The 20,647-nt window shown below is 47.8% G+C and overlaps 1 protein-coding gene across 1 annotated transcript in view; it reads left to right on the plus strand.

The window, feature by feature from the left end:
- The window catches only part of LOC119395056 (annexin-B12-like), a 58,983-nt gene that overhangs the window by 13,507 nt on the left and 24,829 nt on the right, over window positions 1-20,647 (plus strand). Inside the window, exons 2-4 of the mRNA XM_037662353.2 lie at window positions 14,700-14,931; window positions 18,303-18,823; window positions 19,226-19,301. Of these exons, the coding sequence (XP_037518281.1) occupies window positions 14,700-14,931; window positions 18,303-18,823; window positions 19,226-19,301 (829 nt within the window). The remainder of the gene's footprint in view (window positions 1-14,699; window positions 14,932-18,302; window positions 18,824-19,225; window positions 19,302-20,647) is intronic.

The raw sequence follows: 20,647 nt of genomic DNA on the forward strand, positions 1-20,647 counted from the left end.
GGAAAAATCACTGACGCTACGGCGTGGCGATAGCTTTATTACGCGCTTGTTCGGAGTTTCATTTTTTTTTGTCTTCAGCTTTTATAGGCGCGCAAGCATGTTTATAGCGGAGCCGCCATCCCAGTAAGCAGCGCCACTCCTAACCTCCTAGCGGCTAACAGAAGGGGGTACGGTAGCTAGTTTTTTTCCATGGTAGCGTAACACGGCTCATCTTACAATGGTAATGTTGTGCTTCATCTCAATGGGTGCTGTAGGCCTAAAAATCTTCGGGCGCCCATTCACAGCAGCGTTTTAATTGCGCGCAAAAACGATGGGAGTTTCTGAACGAGCGGTGCGGTGCGGCAGTGCATGGCGACTGCACAGCGTGAACAAATTTTCTCATGTGAAGCCAATCACCGAGGGTTTTGCGGGCCAAAGCCGGGACGTTTTACGGCGCTTGGGGCATAAGCGACCGAACTACGCAAGAAGTCTGGTATTCGTTTCGGAAGCGAAGTAGTGAGGTCTTTGACAGTTATCTCATGAGTCCTTTTTTTTTTTGCGTACGCAAAAGACATAATCTCCTTTAAAATAAACATGCGCTCGCTTTTGAATCATGATATCGATGAAAGTTTTAACGAAAGGCCTACAGCAACGACGTTAGCGTTAGCTTCAGCCACCCCACCCTCATCAAGTTGCACCATTGGCCTTTGTCATGTTTTACGTATTCGTCCTGTCGAATTATTCGAAGCTTCGAATACTGCTATTCGAAAGTCGAATCGAATTATTCGATTAGCTATTATTCGATTCGAATTCGAAACTCTAATATTCGCACACCCCTAGAAAATAGCGTATTACATGCACAATTTCCTTTAGCATCTGTGGTATAATTGCATTTGCAGAGGCCAGATTCAGCAGAAACTTCCCACGTTCAAAGTGATAACGCAGCAGCAGTGGATGGAGGTTCGCGGATTGCAGTGACTGTCAGCAAAAAAAGCCGGGTGTAGCTTGCACTAGTAGCGCAAGGCAAAAGGCACAGCGGAGCTGATCGTATGGCGTGACCGAGCGGGCGCGAGTAATGTCGAGGCGAGGGGGAGGAGCTGAGCGCAGATGGGCATGCGCAGTAGTACGCAGCTGGTGGCGGAGTGGCGGTGAAGCGGCCGCGAGAAGTGTACGGGCGGCGAGCGGGGTCAAGCGCAGCTGCGCCATGATGACGTCACGGCGCATGCGCGCTAGCGTACAGCTGGGGGCGGATTCGTGTCTGGGTCGGATAGAGTGAGTGCGTAGCTGCGCGCACCTGCGTCGGCGGTTGCCAACTCCGGCGCAGGCGGCGCCATGTTCGAGGTCAAGTGGTTGCCAGGTAACGCGAGGTCACGCCAGTTTTTCTTGTTCGCGTTGGACAGATCACAGCAGGCTTAAACAGTTCCAGGTCGATTCCACGAAAGATCGAAAAACGGTGTATATTTGATGTTTCCGATTTTCCTGATAATTTTGTATGTTGTGCACATATGACTGCACAGCACGAAATCGCAGTTCGTTTTCGAATAAAAATTTTTTTCATCACAGGAAAATTCGACAAGTGTCGCCGGTTGACGACGACCTTTTTACGAAGAGTGCGTTTTCGTAAATTCGCAATCATGCTGGCAGCTACTGAAGCTATATATTACAAATATCTTTCTTTTTGGCGGAAGTAGAAGTAAAGAGGAAATACCTGGTGTGATTTCATGGAATTCTGAGCAAATTATGTATTTTTAAAAATTCACGAAAAACGCTGCGTTTTTGAAAATCAATCAAATTTGGGACGCTATGGCTACTTCTGTGTACATCTCAGCTTGTTCATGTTTGCAGTATGAATAGGCCTTTATGTGAATAATGAACCTCTGCATTTGTATTTCTCTAATAATTTTCAAAGTAGTAAATTTTCACGCTCGAAACACCACAAAAAAAAGTGCTCCTCGATTCAAAAATCTATAATAAAAAAAACCCAATCTCGATTTTGTTCAAAGTCTCCCAAAATGTTCTCAAAGGACTGCAGAATGGTATTATGAAAAAACATGTTGCATCATTTTTATTAGCACAAAAGCAGAAAATGTCATTGTGTTTCCAGAGCGTTGTGGCTACTGCGCGAAGGACATCTCTAGTAACAAGAAAATACAGTAACACGTCTTTTTTCTTCTCTGAGCTTCGCTAAACAAAAGTAATGATCTATTGTCGGAAAGTGGGAACTGTTTTGTAAAGAAAAAAGGATCGTTCCAATTAAATGCATTTGCGTGGTTTGCGACTTCACGCCAGTGTTAAACATCCCTCAGTCCACAGTAGGCACTTTCAGTTGTAGCCTCCTTTTCTTTCATCTATTTCAGTTGAGTATAATTCATATCTTGAGTGCTAAAGAACGCATTCCCTCCATGCGTCTCTTATGATGATGTGGTGCGCCAGAATTGAGAGATTGGTATAAAAGCCAAGGTCTCTTCATGAATGGAAATGAATTTCTGGAGAGCGGTCGCCAAGACGTGTGGTTTTTGTTGGCCCAAATGTGTACGTTGTCAAACCTTATGTGATCAATGCAGAGTTTAAAAAGGATCGATTACGTGAAGATTGGTGGCAGCAGTTTTGGCCACGGGCAAAACACGTTTTGTTTGCATTGCATCTGCTTTCCTTTGCATGTCCTTGTATCTCTTGAAGCAGTGCTGGCAGATCTGGTCTCCCTCTTGAATTGAGCGCGCATCCTACTTCATGACCCTCCGCAAAAAAACTCGATACGATATCTTCTACATAACGAAAATTCCGCTGCAGCGGAATTTTCTTTTTGTGCACCATGAGGCAGTCCGTACAAAATCTCGGTCATGGCTATAATGCTATACCCGTAACCACCTTCAGAGCGTAGGACAGTGATCGCATCAAGGTGAAGCACAATTTGGATGCTTAACTTCTATCTCAGGTGGTGTTTGGCTTAGAGCTGTGCACGGGCCGTATTTCCGAGCCCGAGCCCGGCCCGGGCCCGTTGACTTTGTCGAAGGCCCGCCCGAGCCCGACGGCAAAGGGCTGCGAGCCCGCCCGGCCCGGCCCGACGTACGAAAACACCATCCCGGGCCCGGCCCGGCCCGGCCCGGCTTTTTTAAGGTTCGTTGCGGGCCGTTCGCGCAATGTATCGCGTGGTCGAAATCGCGCGATCGCTCGGTTTTTTCACATTTGGAAGCCGTCGCTCATCACCCGGAAGTCACAAAACACCCGAACCGGATGTACATCAGCGACGTACTAAGCACATCAGCTGTACACCAACATATAACGTAATAATTATGCACGTGCATATAAAAAAAATACTGCATGACAATGGTAAACGTTTTACATACCAATATGCAACAAATATTTTATTTTCATTGCATACCTGCGACAGTGCGGCACTTTTGGTATACAAGTAGACGGCCTCATGCCAGCAACAATGGAGTTCGCTCGCCAAAGCCGTCACGTGTATGGGGTATGTCCATGCAAGCGTCAGCGCGCCAGCTAGCACGAAGGCGATCAACGTCGGGTCGCTCGTCGCTGTCGCGTGCATTTTCACTCATATGAGATTTGGCCTTAAATCTAACGCGAACAGTCGCGTGGCGCCGTCACTAGCTCAGGTGGTGTTACTTCTCTGTTTGTCGGAGTGCAACAATAGTAATAATAATATCTATGGTTTAACGTCCCAAAACCACGATATGATTGTGAGAGACGCCGTAGTGGAGGGCTCCGGAAATTTCGACCACCTGGGGTTCTTTAACGTGCACCTAAATCTAAGTACACGGGCCTCAAACATTTTCGCCTCCATCGAAAATGCAGCCGCCGCGGCCGGGATTCGATCCCGCGACCTTCGGGTCAGCAGTCGAGCGCCATAACCACTAGACCACCGTGGCGGGGCTGTAGGAGTGCAACAGGGGCAGTGCTTTACCTGCTTCCCTTTTTTAATGTAGCGAATGGAAAAGAAAAGCGGTAAGAAAAGGCGCTGTATGCGTGCTGGAAAACAATTCCCGCTCATTCTCTATATTTCGGGCTTGAGTCGGGCTTTGCGCCGGGCCCGAGCCCGGCCCGATAAAACTGCAAGTAGCCCGAGCCCGGCCCGGGCCCGAGGCGAAAATACGTCGGCCCGCCCGAGCCCGGCCCGCGGGCCGGGTCGGGCTCGGGCTTTCGGGCTACCCGGAGCCCGTGCACACCTCTAGTTTGGCTGACTGGCACAGCCGTGCTCGTTGCTGTCGTCTGCTCAGGCGGGCGTCTATTGCGCCGCCCTTTGCACCTGTCCGCCTAACGCATGCTACTCCGTTTACACGAGTGCTTGTAGCGCGGGCCACTCGATCCGCCACACGATCCGCACGGTGCGGATCCAGAGACCGGGCGGGAGAGCGACGAGCGTTGAAAAATGTATCGTGTAACCAACGCAATCGACACCCCAGCATTTTCTCGTGCAGAGCGACAAAGCCTGGCAAACAATGTGTGGCTGCTGTGCTTAGGTTGCACTGCGGTACTCGCCGTTCACCACTGGCGCTATTTGCAATTTCTCACATTCTTACAATGCATGATCGACTCAGCTACACAAATTTCGCGTTTAGCTTCGTTGCTTTTATATAGGTAAGTGCATTTACTTGAAAAAAAAAAAATGATCCAGAGGAATGAAAATGTCCGTGCTGCCCGTCGACGAGGAATATAAGTGGTGTCGCAAATGCATTTAATTGAAACGATCTTTTTTTCTTTATAAAAGAGTTCCCACTTTTCGACCATAGATCATTACTGTTGTTTAGCGAAGCTCAGAGAAGAAAAAAGACGTGTTACTGTATTTTCTTGTTACTAGAGATGTCCTTCACGCAGTAGCCACCACGCTCTGGAAACACAATGTTTGACATTTTCTGCTTTTGTCCTAATAAAAATGATGCAATATGTTTTTTCATAATATCACTCTGCAGTCTTTTGAGAACGTTTTGGGGGACTTTCAACAAAATTGAGATTGGGTTTTTTTTATTATAGATTTTTGAATCGAGGAGCACTTTTTTTTTGTGGTGTTTCGAGCGTGAAAATTTACTACTTTGAAAATTATTAGAGAAATACAAATGCAGAGGTTCATTATTCACATAAAGGCCTATTCATACTGCAAATATGGACAAGCTAAGATGTTCACAGAAGTAGCCATAGCGTCCCAAGTTTGACTGATTTTCAAAAACGCAGCGTTTTTCGTGAATTTTTAAAAATACATTATTTGCTCAGAATTCCATGAAATCATAAGAGATATTGCCTCTTTACTTCTACTTCCGCCAAAAAGAAAGATATTTGTAATATATAGCTTCAGTAGCTGCCAGCATGATCGCGAATTTACGAAAACGCACTCTTCGTAAACTGGTCGTCGTCAACCGGCGACACTTGTCGAATTTTCCTGTTATGAAAAAAATTTTTATTTGAAAACGAACTGCGATTTCGTGCTGTGCAGTCATATATGCACAACATACAAAATTATCAGGAAAATCGGAAACATCAAATATACACACTTTTTTGATCTTTCGTGGAATCGACCTCCACTCTTAATACCACACGACCGTGCACCCGGTCCTGTGCTTGCTGCGGTCACGTTAACCCCGCAAATTTCTTGATGTCATCTGTCCACCTAACCTTCTGCCTCCCCCTGACGCGCTCGCATTCTCTTGGAATCCTGTCGGTTACTCTTAATGATCAGCGGTTATCTTGCCTTCTTGCTACGTGCCCTGTACGTGGCCATTTACTCTTCATTTCGACATAATTAAGATTTCCTTAAAGGGACTGTCTACCGTCCTTCATCGCTTTTCTGTTTTGTACCGCAATAGAAAGCGTACCGTATGAAGTGTCCAACCTTGCAGCGGTTTCTCAGGAAAGTGAGCAGAAATTTTTTAAACAGAATTTTTTGATCTGCGTTTGGTCTCCTTCCATTGGCGTGAAACATGCCCACAACACTGGTTGGTGGACGCAATGACGATTGTAGTGCCGGTAAAAATTAAAACCGAAAGCACAAGTGATTTCTGTAGGATTGCTTTATTTTCGATGAACACTAACGTATTGAATGTAACAGTCATTTTCAGCGCGCTAGCGGTTAAATGAAGCCTTATTATACAATTACAGAACACTTGTTTTGCTGTAATCGCAGTCTCTGCGTTTATTTTAGCACTGCTGCCGCAATCCAAGCCAAGTTGATTCATCAAAAAGAGACGATAAACGCACGCATTCACAGCGCAGCCCATGTGAGACATCCTAACAACAATAAAGCGACACGGTATACGACCAGCGCGCTGGGCCGCACTGAATATATAGACGATTTTCCGCAGCTGGTTTATTAAATCAAACTAGATGGCGCCACTGGCGCCACCGCACCGTGGCCGTCCCCCTACCATGGCCGTCTCCATGGCCAACGCCTCCTCTAGAAAGATGCCTGCCGCGTGAGCCAAAAACCTCCTGCCCTACCCTTTCCCTCCTTCACCGTTTCTAATGAGGGCAGTAGCTAGCGATCCTGGCGGTGGCCGCTTGCAACACACATTTGCGCATGCGCACATTACACCCCTCGACGTCACACAACGTCAGCCCCATTGAAAACAATAGGGGAGAACGTGGCGCCATCTCTCGACAAGCGACTACAACTCAAGGCAGGACGGCTACAATGGGATAGCCAGCGACGCCGCAGGCATGTTTCTAGAGGAGGCGTTGGCATGGCCATCCCCCTGCCGTGGCCTTTGGCAGCGCTGCTCAGTATGTCTCCATCCGCGTCGCGTCGTCTGCTCGGCGTTCCCATAGCGTCTGCGCGCACACGAGTGAAAGCGAGCAGACGGCGCAGACGGCAGCGCCGGAAAAGTAAACATGGCGGCAACCGTGGATGTAGTTTCCTTCCACCTCGAATTTATCACGTCGTCGTCCTGCTCTGTGTGGCCCGTAAGTTCAAAACCTACGCATTTATTTGCTTTATATTCGCGTCCTGAAGCTTCGAGAGCGATGTACTCGTCGATATTTTGCAGTATTTCCAAGATTCATTCTCATATTGTCGGAGGCAAGGCTTAGCAGGCATGGCTAAATAAACACAGCTGATCGCAATAATAAAGACAAAGCATACCTGAAGTTTCTTCTCCAGCGTGAGCTGACACAAAGCGATGGCCGATTTTGCCATTTATTTATTGCTGTGAGGACAGTGGGCGAGTAGCAAGCGCGAGTTCGGATCGAAGCGTGGTGTCGCGTCTGCATGGGTGCTGCCATGTTGGCTTGTAACCCCAGCTACTGGCGGTTGCTAATACAACAATTAAAGACATACACCATAAATACGACGCAGATTAAATATATCCCTTATCGTTGTGACGTGGTACGTACCAAACAAACGCAGATGTCTCAATCTTTTCAACTCTGAGGCGATTACATGTAGAACTATGTTTTGCTGCTCAAGCATGTGACTTGCTTACACCCTGCAGCAACCAGCTTGTGTAGTACGGCCATGGCCGCTTCGCTGGCCCAATGCGTTGGCTGGGGCAAATGGCTGGGGGAAGGCCAGTTACGATCACGTGATCAAACATGGCAGCGCCCGTGCGCCGCTGCGGAAAATAGCGGTAACTCCAGGAGGGTGATCCTCACTCTCATTGGCTAGTTCGATGCAGACGTCACCGCTCCGTATAACATCGCTTTCTGGGGAATTCTAGGGACGGTGCAGCGTCAACCACGAGAGAAATCAAGAGCTCGATTATTCCCTATGAGGCGATGCCAAGTTTTCCCAGTTTACCTACAGTTCCTGCCGATCCCGCAACAAGTGAGCCTCGCGTTCCCGTCTCCCGAGTTAGCGGAGAGCGATTCTTTTCTCCTGTCGGACGCTCTCGATGGACGGCAGCGAAAGCGCCGGGGCGCGCGCTAGCACCTCTTAGACCTAGCACGAGCAAGCGGAATAGCACATACTGAGACAGCGACGGAGCAAGCAAGACAACACATGCTCTCGTGTCGACTTGCTTACACCGTGCCTGCCTCGGTGTGAGCTATTCCGCTTGCGTTATGTATGTACACGAACAAGCCCAAGCTACTCTTCTTGCGTACAAGCATTTCTACGGGACACTTAAATAATAATAATAATATCTGGGGTGTAACGTCCCAAAACCACGATATGATTATGAGAGACGCCGTAGTGGAGGGCTCCGGAAATTTCGACCACTTGGGGTTCTTTAACGTGCACCTAAATCTAAGTACACGGGCCTCAGACATTTTCGCCTCCATCGAAAATGCAGCCGCCGCTGCCGGGATTCGATCCCGCGACCTTCGGGTCAGCAGTCGAGCGCCATAACCACTAGACCACCGTGGCGGGGCCGGAACACTTAAAATGTGTGCAGCTTCATACAATACCCCCCCCATGAAGGAAAGAAAACGCAAAACACTTCTCAAACCATTCACGGAAACTACGTAGAGTCAGCACACATGACACCAATGAAAATGCCTCAACCTAGCTGTTGCCAGTACATTTGGTTCATAGGCGCTTTCTCAACATTTAGCACTTTGCGTTTTCACACCTCACTTGCCTGTATTTCTTTTCCCAAGAGTCGGTTTCAGTGCTAGACGTGCTTGAAACGGCCTGCCACGTTTTAAGTGGTAACGAATTAACGCAACTTTACTAGCTCGGAAGCTGTGGACACACGCCCACCCCGTTCATGCCTCTCACACACACCCATCACGCACCACGTGATTGTACTACGTGTTCCGTGTGTTCGGTGGTTGTACCTAAACCGTCCCTAGACACACTCTCTGCTCCTAGGTGAAGATGTACCTAGATGAGCTATCGCTTTGGTCACGTGACTTTATGCCCACGTGACCTGAGGATCGTTCTCCTGCATTTACCGCCTCGCTATAGCGCATGAGTTGAAGCAGACGAAATAGAAGGCGGTGGCGCAAGCAGCGCCACCGGGCGCCTTTTTGGATGCGTGAGAAAAAAAAAAAGAAGCAGAATTTTACTCTCCGACGCAACCGAAAGCTGCCTCAAGTGCGTAAAATACAATTTCAAGTTATAAATGTTTGTTTTTAAGCGAAATGAGTCTACCTGCGACGATTTTTTGTCATATACCAGTAGATTGAACCACGTCGCCGTTGTGTGACGCTAGCGGTCATTCTTTCGCGATTTTCAACATCAAATTAAAAATATAATTCCTTTTTTTATGGGGCAAAAGCATGCTCGTTGCCGCCGATGTGACGAACGATCTTCTCATTTTCACCACAATCAGAAAATTTTTTTCGAGTGGTAGACAGTCCCTTCAACGCGCGTTTCTTCCCTAACCCACTGTGCTTTCTTCTTGTTCCTTATGGTTACACCTATCATATTCCTTTCCATGGCTCGCTGCGTCGTCCTTAGTTTAAGTTGAACCCTCTTCGTAAGCCTTCAGGTTTCTACCCGCAGATAAGTACCGATAACACGCAGCTGTTCTATACTTTTCTCTTCAGGGACACTGTCATTCGTGATCTGAGAATACGCCACAAATGAATACCTACCTCCTACATGAACGCAGCAATACTTGCAACGAATAAGCATGCTGGGAAACGCGTAAGGAATTGGGCTAGGTTTGCGTGGTGCTCCCGAAAAGTGTACTTAGCAAGTCCTTGTATATCCGATTGCTGCACGAAGCGCTGCCGAGGCGGAACTATAGGACCCATAAAAATACTGAACATACTCAGACAGCGCGCACGTCCGCACTACACCTATATATGTGCTTATCGTAGGTTTTCTTTTTCTGAGGTAATTAGGGCTTTGCCACTGATTGACGCCGGTACAAAAACAGAAAAACGACAAAAGACTATGCCAACCGAGCGGCCTTCCATCCCAATCACTTTTTAGTTTGGCCTCTGGTTTTTCGACATGCGCCGATGCTAAACGCAAGTTAAAAAAGTTTTCTACTTAAATTGTCTTGAAAAAGAAAAGAAACTTGATTTAACATACGCAAGTAGATGGACAATTCATTTCGGCACGTAACATGCCCTTGTATCTCGCCGACGAGATACAAGCCTTGCCCTTGTATCTCGTCGTAATTTTAGAGTGAACTTGTATTCTTATAGTGAAGCAATCGAGCCTTCATTAAATAGTTCCGGTGTAGTTGTTCATATCTGATGAACTGGTGCTACATTCTCAGATACGAACGAATTCGCTTGTTGGAAGTAGTGGTGTATGTTACAGACATAAAATAAGAAGAAATTACTGATCATTCTGCCCCGGACACAAGATTTTAATTTACTGCCGTCAAAGGACTTGAAATCCTCGCTTTTGTGCGACCTTTCTTTGAGACAGGCCGCGGAGAACTGATGATGGTGGTGATTCCTTTCGCTGATATCACGCACCCACTGTGGTCGAAGTGCCAGATTAAGATGCATTCTTCGAAGACAAGAACGAAGATGGTGTCGATTGAACGCCGCTAAAGCTCGTTAAGAATTTTCATCTATTCGATGTTTTATTTTGAATCTAAATTTCCGGCTTCGTTAAGCTTTATAGGTCACCTTAAACTTCCTACCGCCCGCTTCTTGGCCCATTCCCGCTTTGTGGTTGAGCGCCATCAGGAAGAGGTCATCACCATCATCATATACTGTGGCGGAGAGTATTTATTCAATATGCACGAAATTGTTGTCATACGAAAATTATGCTCGCAAAAAAGGTTTTGGTAATCTGGAATTATTTTTTTGAAAGCTATGTTCCGCGGTTCATCTATACTAAACTGCCCTAGTTCACATATATGTACAACTAGCTGCTCGTGCAGGGTACGGCGTGGGTTACAGCGGCATAGGCATCAGCACGCAGCCGCGCTGCTAGGCATCGGCACCAAAATTCTCTGCGGTAAGGTTTTTATATCTGATGTTGAGATATTAGAAAGCTGGTTGGTTGACAAACGCAACGTTAAATGCTGCGCCTACATTTCTACGTTCTTGCCTTTATACGCCCGCATTACCGCGTATCCCGAGCTTTTCAGGATTCTATCCACTGGTGTACAAGGCGCATATTCCCGCTGCATCGATAGGTCTAATATTTCGCTGCGCAGCTGTGATACGCGGTACGCATGTGAAAGCGAAGTTGGTAGCTCCTAAAAAGCTCCTAAACTACATGCTACTCTACGAAGCGGCCGCCGCGGTGGTGCAGTGGTTACGGTTCTCGGCTGCTGACCTGAAAAACGCGGGTTCAAACCAGGCGCTGCGGTCGCATTTCGATGGAGGCGAAATGCTAGAGGCCCGTGTACTGTGCAATTTCACTGCACGTGAAAGGACCCCAAGTGGTCGGAACTATCCGGAGTCCTCCACTACGTCATCTCCCATAGCCTGAGTCGCATTAGGACGTTCAAGCCCATAAACCAACTAATTATACCAAGCAATGCGCTTCTTTCCTATACATCCTTTTAACTTATCGTGAACTTAGAGGAGATGGTTTGCACAAGGCTTATACCTTACGAGCGTGACCGGGACGAGACGCAACGGTCCTCCACCACCGTAGCGCACAAAGACGCTACGGCCGGATTCGTCGACCCTCCGACACGGCGCAGAAAAGGCACTCGAAGCGGGTTGTGGACAAGCACGGGTTTATTAACCCACTATGCAGCACAATGCGACAATCACGGGATTGCGGGCCGTACATCTCCGCAAGACCGATCGAGTACGCTTGCCGGCGGCGCTACGACTATCACCCAATTAAGCAGTCCAGCGCACGGACGAGAAACTACCTGCCAAAGCAGCGCGTGAAGCGCTCGTGTAGGCCATGAGAGCATCTGCCCGCGGCGAGCAAGCGCCAGACAGAAGCGAGCTTAGGGGAGAGGGCACTGTCACTGGCGGCCAATGAGGACAGGCGTGGCACAGTGACGTATACAAGCGTGCCGTGCGACGAGCGGCGCCCGGACATACATACAGCCGCTCCTTAAGAAATGGAAGGGGGGCCGCGGGTTCCCCCTAGCCCCCCTTCCCCCTGACTTTAAGCCCTGGTTACAGTCGAGTAAATACAGTACTCTTTTATGTTACGTGTGATGCACCACCGTCTGCAGCAAACAAACTACAATTTTCGTAGGACACAGCTGTCTCTGTCCTGTGCTCTTTGTCTAAAATGCATAAGTATGTGCAAAGCTGACGCGCGCATGTTTTTGAGCAGCTACTTGAAAGGCTGCGTTATGTGTGCGCACATGTAATCAGTATAGCACTAGGGGTGATGATGTATTATGCACAGTGCCCGAGAGGGTCGTGGGGGATGGGGGGGGGGGGGTTGTTTTTAATGTTTTTTGTCTTGCATGTGTATTATATCATTTGCGCGAGGCGAAGTTTCCTCTTGACATCTTGAATTATCTGCTTCTTTAAAATGAAAACTATATTTTATTGTAAGCAAATTGGAGGAGGCGTACGGCGTCCAATCTATTTAGTTGGACCCCATTTAATTCCATTCGAAATGGAAAGGCACCTTGCCTAATTAGAAGCAACTGGTTGCAGTGCGAACTCGACACAAGGGCAACGGAAGACACAATGAAGACACACACGCAGCGCTGCGTGTGTGTCTTCTTTGTGTCGAGTTTGCGCTGCAATCAGTTGCTGCAAATAATCAACCAACAAGCCTACTTTGCGTCTCTCGTTGACCCTGTTTAACTTGGAACAGTTTAAACGATTTCAAATCATATAATACTAGTACGTATACGTACGATGAATATGTGGATAAGTCGGGTTTAGTAGAACACGTACATAAGTGAGCGGCTAACAATACTTCTCGAAAAATCCACGCTTATATAAGCTGAATAGTTTGTTCTTGTGAGCGGCGTGGCATAGTCTTTATAAAATCTTGGCGGGAAAATATTTCCACGTGAAAAAGCTATCACATTTTCACAGGTTTAATTTCCAACGAACTAGAGCAAAAAAGGCTCCAGTAGCACCTTCAAACAGGAAAAAAAAAAAAGAAATAACACCCTTGCTTTGCATTGTATGTCCCACCCGCTAGTGGTCGCGTCAGTGTAAGCAAAGTTTGTGTATCCACCATGCGCAATATTAGCTGTTAGATATGTTTCGTTACAAGATGAAACTATGCGGCCTGCCATCCCAATTAAATTTGCCACGTATGAGGTACGTACGCCGTAACGGAGCGTTCTGGATTAAATTTCACCGCGTGAAGTTCTTGCATTGTAGATGAAAAAAAAAAAAAAACAGCAAGGGACAAAGGACACTTGAAAAGAAGGCGACAGGACCGTTAGTCCCAGCTTCGTCCGGTCACCTTCTTTTTTTGTCTCCAGTGTTCCTTGCTGGATTTTCATCTACAATCATGTACCAACTCGCCCACCTATCGACCTTGTTGAGGTTCTTGCACAAACCTCCCCGTCTTTCCTTCTCCCTCTTCTCTCTCTCTACTGAAAAGCACGGCAAACGAACGTTTTCACTGCTCCGCAAGAATGCGATCGGTAGTCGAACCTGTAGACCTTGTGCTTAGCAGCTCACGGTCATAGCCACTAAGAAATCGCGCGAGTGCATCGTATAGAAGAAAGTAAGGCGTGTGGAGACGGACACAAGAGAGACAACAGAAGCGCCGACTATCAACTGAAAGGTCGCACTGTTCTCTGCCATCAACTGCTGGTCCCACTGACTGCTTCTGCATTGGACAGACAGGCTAATGTATTAATCCGAGGTTAATTGAACATTAAAGGTCTTTAGCCGGAGGATCGATGTCTAATCTTTCGTTGCGTTGTCGCCATTCTCAAGGTGCGCCGAAATTCGATGGATGCTCACTTTCATACGGGCACAAGAACGAAGGAACACATATTATGGTTGAGGTTTCGCATAATTACATTAGTGGAAGTGTAAGCGCGAGTGAACGATTGCTTACCTTGTATAAAGAAGACATGCTTTGCGTAAACAGTTATCTCTCACGCAGACCGGAACGAGTGGCAGACGGGTATGCGGCGCTGCCATTCCTTTGCGTGAGGGGCGTAGCCAGAAATTTTTTTCGGGGGGGGGGGGGGGGGGTTCAACCATACTTTATGTATGTTCGTGCGTGCGTTTGTATGTGTGCGTGCCTATATACGCAAGCAAAACTGAAAAATTTCGGGGGGCGTTTGAACCCCCGCAACCCCCCCCCCCCCCCCCCCTTGGCTACGCCCCTGCTTTGCGTACGAAGATAAGTGAGTAGTAATGCTGAGCTAAGAACTGCACACCAGTTACTGTGTAAGCGTACTTCTTAAGCATGAAAAGTTTTTAGCTCCCGTTGTCGGCGGCCTTCAAGCGACCTTGAACCAAATGCCAGCGCCGTTATCCGGGCACTTCAGACGCGGTATCCTGGCGCTCAATCGAGGACATGCGGGCATTCAGACGAGATCATACAGGCATCGTGTCGAGACTTCAACGCGACATCCGGGCGATCAGGCCAAAAGTTTAAAAAAAGCGCGGTCCTTGGCAGTCACCCCTTCTTACAGGACCGCATTACATAATCTCTTAGCGGTCCAAATAAGTTAAAAAATATATTGCTTCACAATGCCTCTAGTGTTTGTTCCCACACTGAAGCTGTAAATTCTTGTACGCTGAACCCTTATTTACCTCTTACAATAGCGACTTATTTACATGTTGCAACAGTCAGCGCGGCCGAAATAGAGATAGCCAATTACATAATCTTTTCCGGCAGCTGTCGCGTGCAGCGGAAAGACGCGCCTCTGAAATTACGCTTCAGTGTATCCGGCGCTCATCGCAGCGGTGTCTGCGGTGGTTACAGATCGGCACTGTTTTTCATGTCGCAGGCCAGCCACGGGGTGCATTGTTGGTGTGCGGGCATCGGCACAATGGGCAGCTCGGGTAATGCCGGCAGGGGCCCAAACCCGCCTTACCCACCACCCTACCCGACATCCTCGCCCTCCTACCCACCGGGACCCATAGGATCGGCGCCATTCGTGGATCCCCAAGGGCCGCGGGGTGCGTCCGGTCCGCCACCAGCAGGTTTCGTGGACTCGTCGCCCGGCTCATCAGCGGGAGGTGAGTGTGTATGCATGCGTGCATTAGTTAACATAATTCTGGAGTTTTGATGTGATGGCATTACTTGACACACTGTGCGAAGACGTTGCCATCAGATATCCATGCCAGAAAAACGGCATGCAAATCACGTCATCTGTGCACGTGGTTGGGCTCTGCGTGACGGGGGATTCACTAGATGGCGCTGCAGCTCGCTGTGCTCGCTCTGTATTTTGCGTCGTTGGGGCACTTGGGGATCCAACGCACTTGAGGTGCCCGTCGGACGACGATCTAAGGTAAACGCCGTCGGCGTAGCCACGGGGCTGGTTTGGGGGATTCAGTTCACCCCCCCCCCTCCCCCGAAATTTTCACATTCTAAAGAGCGGCGTTTGAATCAGATGCGCATCTTGCCACTGGGTGCCGGCACTTGTTATGCGCTTTTTATAGTTTCAGGTCGAGAATGGAGTGGTAAGTGCTCCCCCTCTCTGCTCCAAAGAACGCATATTGACATGCAACGGAAAATCACCTCCTCCTATATAGGCTCCCCATACTTCATTATCCTCCATATCCGAGCCTCCGCTTTCAACTTTGTACAGTGCTTCCTTGCAGTAAAAAAAGAAAAAAATCACTCCACCAGGGGACCCTTTACGAGCTCTTCTAGTCTTCTGTAGCGTTTGTAGCGGGCGATTATCGTGCTGGAGTCATCCAAATGAGTGCGGTGAGTGGAGTTCCGGGTTTTATAATGTACGCATGATATTAGAGCGCATGAAGTGCCCAGTGTTTTTACCCTAACAATTCAACTTGACCCCTATCATTCGCGAGTCTTCTTCGTGCGTGGTGGCACCGCTGCTGGGCGCAGTAAAGACGTGAAAAACAAGCTTTTACTAAAAGTGTCGCTTTACCCGTGGCGAATGGGTATGGGGAGATGACCACGAATCAGATGACACTCAGCAAGGTCACATCGCGAAAGCTTGGGATGTGCTGCTTTGCAACCAAATGGCGCAGGCGAAAGCACGCGTTTTATTGCGATATCATTTATATAGACACTCCAGGCGCATTCTTGCCGTCCGTGTCACCGTTATGTTCCGTATAAAGTCCAAATCAATAAAATCGACTCGCATGTAGTATCTCATAGGAGTGAATGAAAGCGCGCGAGCGCTGCCGACGAAAGCGGCTCAAGCAGACGTAAAACGAGCAGGCCGTCTCCGTTGCGCGAAACGCGAATGGAGACGTGTTGGAGGAGGGGCTGCATGGCTCCGACACAAAATGTGCACTTTGACCAGTAGGGCGTGGTCGCCCGTGGTCGCGCGCGCCGTATCATTGCAGAGGATCAGCCGGTGGCGCATACCTTTGTACATGTTGTGTTGTCATCCCAAAGTTTACGTTGTAGTCATAGACAGCCCGAAGGTCGCTTCGCTCGGTGCAGCAGCCGCGTTTCCTTACGCCAGCGTTTTATTTGAGTTACTCCAGGTCCCGTGCTAGAGGAGTGCGCTGCTAGCCTTACTTTGTTCCAATTCCAACATTCCAATTTGTTGCTATCGCATTCATTGCTTCGCCCTGGCGGCTAAACAGTGACTTTTTTCGTTGCACGCTTATTAAGATTCCCAGGCAGCTTCTAAGTAATGTCCTTCTGTTTCTATAGTGCCCTGATGTTTCCAATAATTGTGGAGTCCTTTCAATGTCATAATGGAGTACCGTTTTTTTTTCAGCATCGCGCAGTGTTACAGAAGCGTATATGCAACACGCAGCTTCATAATTACTCTTCGAACAGTTAAGGGAACCATGGACTGGCTGTGTGGAGTCTGGTGTTGTTTTTTCACATTCATCACTTGTTTCCTCCAATCAGGTTATTGCACTTCCTCCCCTCACGCACACGCACACACGCGCGCGCGCGCGCGCGCACACACACACACACACACACACACACACACACACACACACACACACACACACACACACACACACACACACACACACACACACACACACACACACACACACACACACACACACACACACACACACACACACACACACACACACACACACACACACACACACACACACACACACACACACACACACACACACACACACACACACACACACCACACACACACACACCACACACACACACACACACACACACACACACACACACACACACACACACACACACACACGCGCGCGCGCGCGCGCGCGCAGTCTTCAACGCTCACTACTAACTCGTTCCCCATCGCAATGGACCAGAACCCGTCGTAACAAAATAACTTTGGCGCGCGAGGAGCTTCGTAAATCGAGAGTGGAGAGAAGGTGGTGGTAGTCTGTTTCTCAATGGCACAAATGTCAGCGCGCGATTACGACAAATTTGTGTTTCGCACGGGTGCATGTGCTGTGCTCGGTGCGCCAGAAAAGTATCCATTCAAATGTAGCCGTGCAATCGCTGTTAAAAGAGCGCTTTCAACCAGATCGGTGAGGTAATAATAATTTCAAGAAACATGTAAGCATGGCAGCCCGGATGTCAGAGCCACTGCTTCCCAGGAAGGGTGAAGCCGCTGGGTAGGCATGGTGTATGGTAACTTAAACGCACAAAAGTTCATCTTTTGTCTTCATACAAATGTCAGTGGCAACGCGTTAACTAACGCGCTATTGCAATACTCAAATTATTGTTGCACTTATGAAACTATGCTACATATTTTATTAATTATCCTTTAATTTGATGGAAGTCTTCACACCGAAGTATGGTAATGTCCGAGTTTGGTCCATAATGTTGTGAATATTAACATGTTAACTGTTTTCAACGTTTTTCGTTCGTGATCGCGAAGTTTTCCGCATAGCGTTCACCTTGCAAGTCCAACAATAAGCTCATCTACCATACTGTCTCTGTTCCCAATGGTACCACGCAACCAGGCGCACCCACCCGTGGGAAATTGGCAGCATGGGGCCGCCAGACCTAAATATATCCCCTTTTTTTTCTTTCATCCAAATCTAAAGATTTGAATGAATGAATGAATTAATTAATTAATTAATGAAATAATGAATGAATGAATTAATGAATGAACCGTTTTATTTCTGCAAGAACATGCCGAAAATCGAAGCGAAGCAAAGGGCCATACGGCCTGATGAGGGCTTCGCTACAAGGTGACCCAAGTGACATAAGCATAAACAAAGAAGAAAAAAAGCTAATTCGCAAACAGCGCTATTCAATGCTCCGTAGTACAAATAAAATAGCAGCAAAACTATATAAAGCTACCCAAATGTAAATATATCGGCAACATCGACATCTGTAAGTACAAACATTTCACGACACTTTGCGAGACATATTCATACACAAATGAAAAAAAAAAGATGGATAAAAACTTAATGGATAATGAGTTATCCTTGACACTTTCCAGTGTATCCGCCGACAATGGACCCAAGCCCAAGCACAGACTACTATCCTCGGTCAGGAGTGTATCCGCACAGAACACCCTCACTGGCAATGCCCATGCCTGGATCTTCTCATCTGCCTCTCATGCCTGTGGCGCCTCCCTTACCGCAAGGAGCGCCGCCCTTGCCTGGAGGGCCCCCTTTAGCGCACAGAGCGCCCTCCTTGCCACAGATGCCGATACCAGTGAGGTCAATGCCGTCGGCATCGTCAACGTCGCTTGGCTATCCCACGGGCGCATACCCGCCGTCAAGCTCTGTTCCTCCCTTCCATTCGCGGCCTGGTTACGAGTCTCCCGCTGCTGGCCGCTACCCTGCGAGTGGTTACAGTTCGAGCAGCCGTTCCACCGATTATCCTACCCTTGGATACGGTTCTGCCCACAGCGGTACGCCTTACGCATCGCCGGCTAGTGGGGCCGTGGGCTACGGGGCTTCGTCTGCTTGCTGCGGCGGCTCGCAGGCTGGAACCAGTTGCTATCCCCCAGGAAGGGTGAGACCGCTGGGTGTGCATGGTGCATGTTTCCAAGGATGTCTCAGTTTACTAGAAATGGGATCCTTCTCTCTAAATAGTATAATGGCGAAGTTGACATAAACTGAAAATGCTTTCGCAATTGAAGTTACGCTGCAGCGAAATGATATAGGCGAAAATCTTATTCTTTTTTTTATCTTGCCATGAGCCAGATTTCATTTTTTTGTACAGTGCTTGAGTCTCGGCAGATGTTAGCAGGGCTGAAGACATGCCAAGCTGGAGTTATGAAAACATTCGATGACATCTTATTTTTGTATTTTCTTTTATTGCACTCCTATATACGCGGATTGTATATGATGGGTTCTTTTCCTCTAGTTTCTACAGCCAATGTGTGAAACAAATTGCCGGTTGGTGTCTGTGCAGGGAACCATCAAACCGTACCGAAACTTCAATGCCCAGCAGGACGCCGAAGCGCTCAGGAAAGCATTTAAAGGATGGAGTAAGTGCAGAAAATGAGCAACTTCCGGCGGCACAATTAAACAAGGCATTTTAGATAAGGCTGCGTAGAAGTTCATCGTTACGTGGTTGGGCAAGAACCATGAATGCCATGTTTATTGCTACTTTAGGCTTTGCACGTATACTCTGGAGAATGGATATGGTAATCTAACGGAATAAAACGGAATAAATTTCTCTTACCCGTCTTTTGGCACATCGATCAGTGGGATTAGCAAAAACATCATCGTAGTTTTTACATGCATAGTGTCAGAATTCGTGGGCGCTGGCACCAGCAGGGCAACCGCCCACAATGAAGGCTATAGACTTTGTCCATTGTATATAAGTCTGTTGAGTGAACCACTCTACGCGATCACAAAAGTGGTCGAGTAAGATTTTTCGTTTAGCCTATGTTGGGGTATATTCAGCTTTAAGTAGGCAGTGCAAAAAACGATGGACGCTTTAGGGCCAGGAGCTATACATTTGGAGCGTTTTGTTTCGTGAGTACTGTTTGCTATTGGCTTCGCTAATGTATGCTAGAAATTATGGTTGGTTTAATTCTGGTTTTGTCAATAATTATAGCGCAATAACTTTTGTGAATACGGGCCCAGCAGAACAAGACGTGCGCTCGGTTTGTTTCGCTCTTATGCGTTAGACATTTCCTTCCCCCCGCGAGATCTTTGAAGACGCAATAAGTAGAGCTTTGTGTTTTAAGAGCGAACACTTGTGTTTGTTGGCACTTGCATACTCGATGGCTACATCGCCATAATACATGACGGCAGGGAGTTACAGCTTGCCTACAGTATAAATACAGCCTTGGTGTAGTCACAGTGCATGGTATGCTCATCTATATTTCAATTTACACGCATGTTGAAAGATTCCAGGTGGTCCAAATTCATGAGGAGCCCTCCGCTATGCATCCCTCATTATTAGTGTTTGTCTGGAGCGTTAAACCCTAATCAACCACTCAACCGTCAAAACACACTGTAATGTATGACGTGCATGATTGTCCCCCACAGTCGCATCACCTTTTCCTCACGTCAATCATTATAACTGCGTGGCCGGCACTTCCACCTGTCATTCGCTGGTAAATCGGGAAACACTCTTGGGCGAGGGGCTTGTTGTAAATACGGGCCTAAGCGAATGTTCAAATTAGCCTAGCTACTTCTCGGAAAACTGATGCAAGCGTTGCGCGAAGCGCATGGTCTTTCCTGCTTTACGACGCAGTCGTTTATAATAGAACGGGGACCTGATTCATAAAAATTCTCTTTCGTAAGTGCATTTCCCCATTAGTCAACCGGCTTCGCTAATGATATGTCCCGAATCGTGACTGGCTGAAGTACTCCATTATGG

This window comes from Rhipicephalus sanguineus, chromosome 1 (genome assembly GCF_013339695.2).
Source record: "Rhipicephalus sanguineus isolate Rsan-2018 chromosome 1, BIME_Rsan_1.4, whole genome shotgun sequence".
Classification (NCBI taxonomy): domain Eukaryota; kingdom Metazoa; phylum Arthropoda; class Arachnida; order Ixodida; family Ixodidae; genus Rhipicephalus; species Rhipicephalus sanguineus.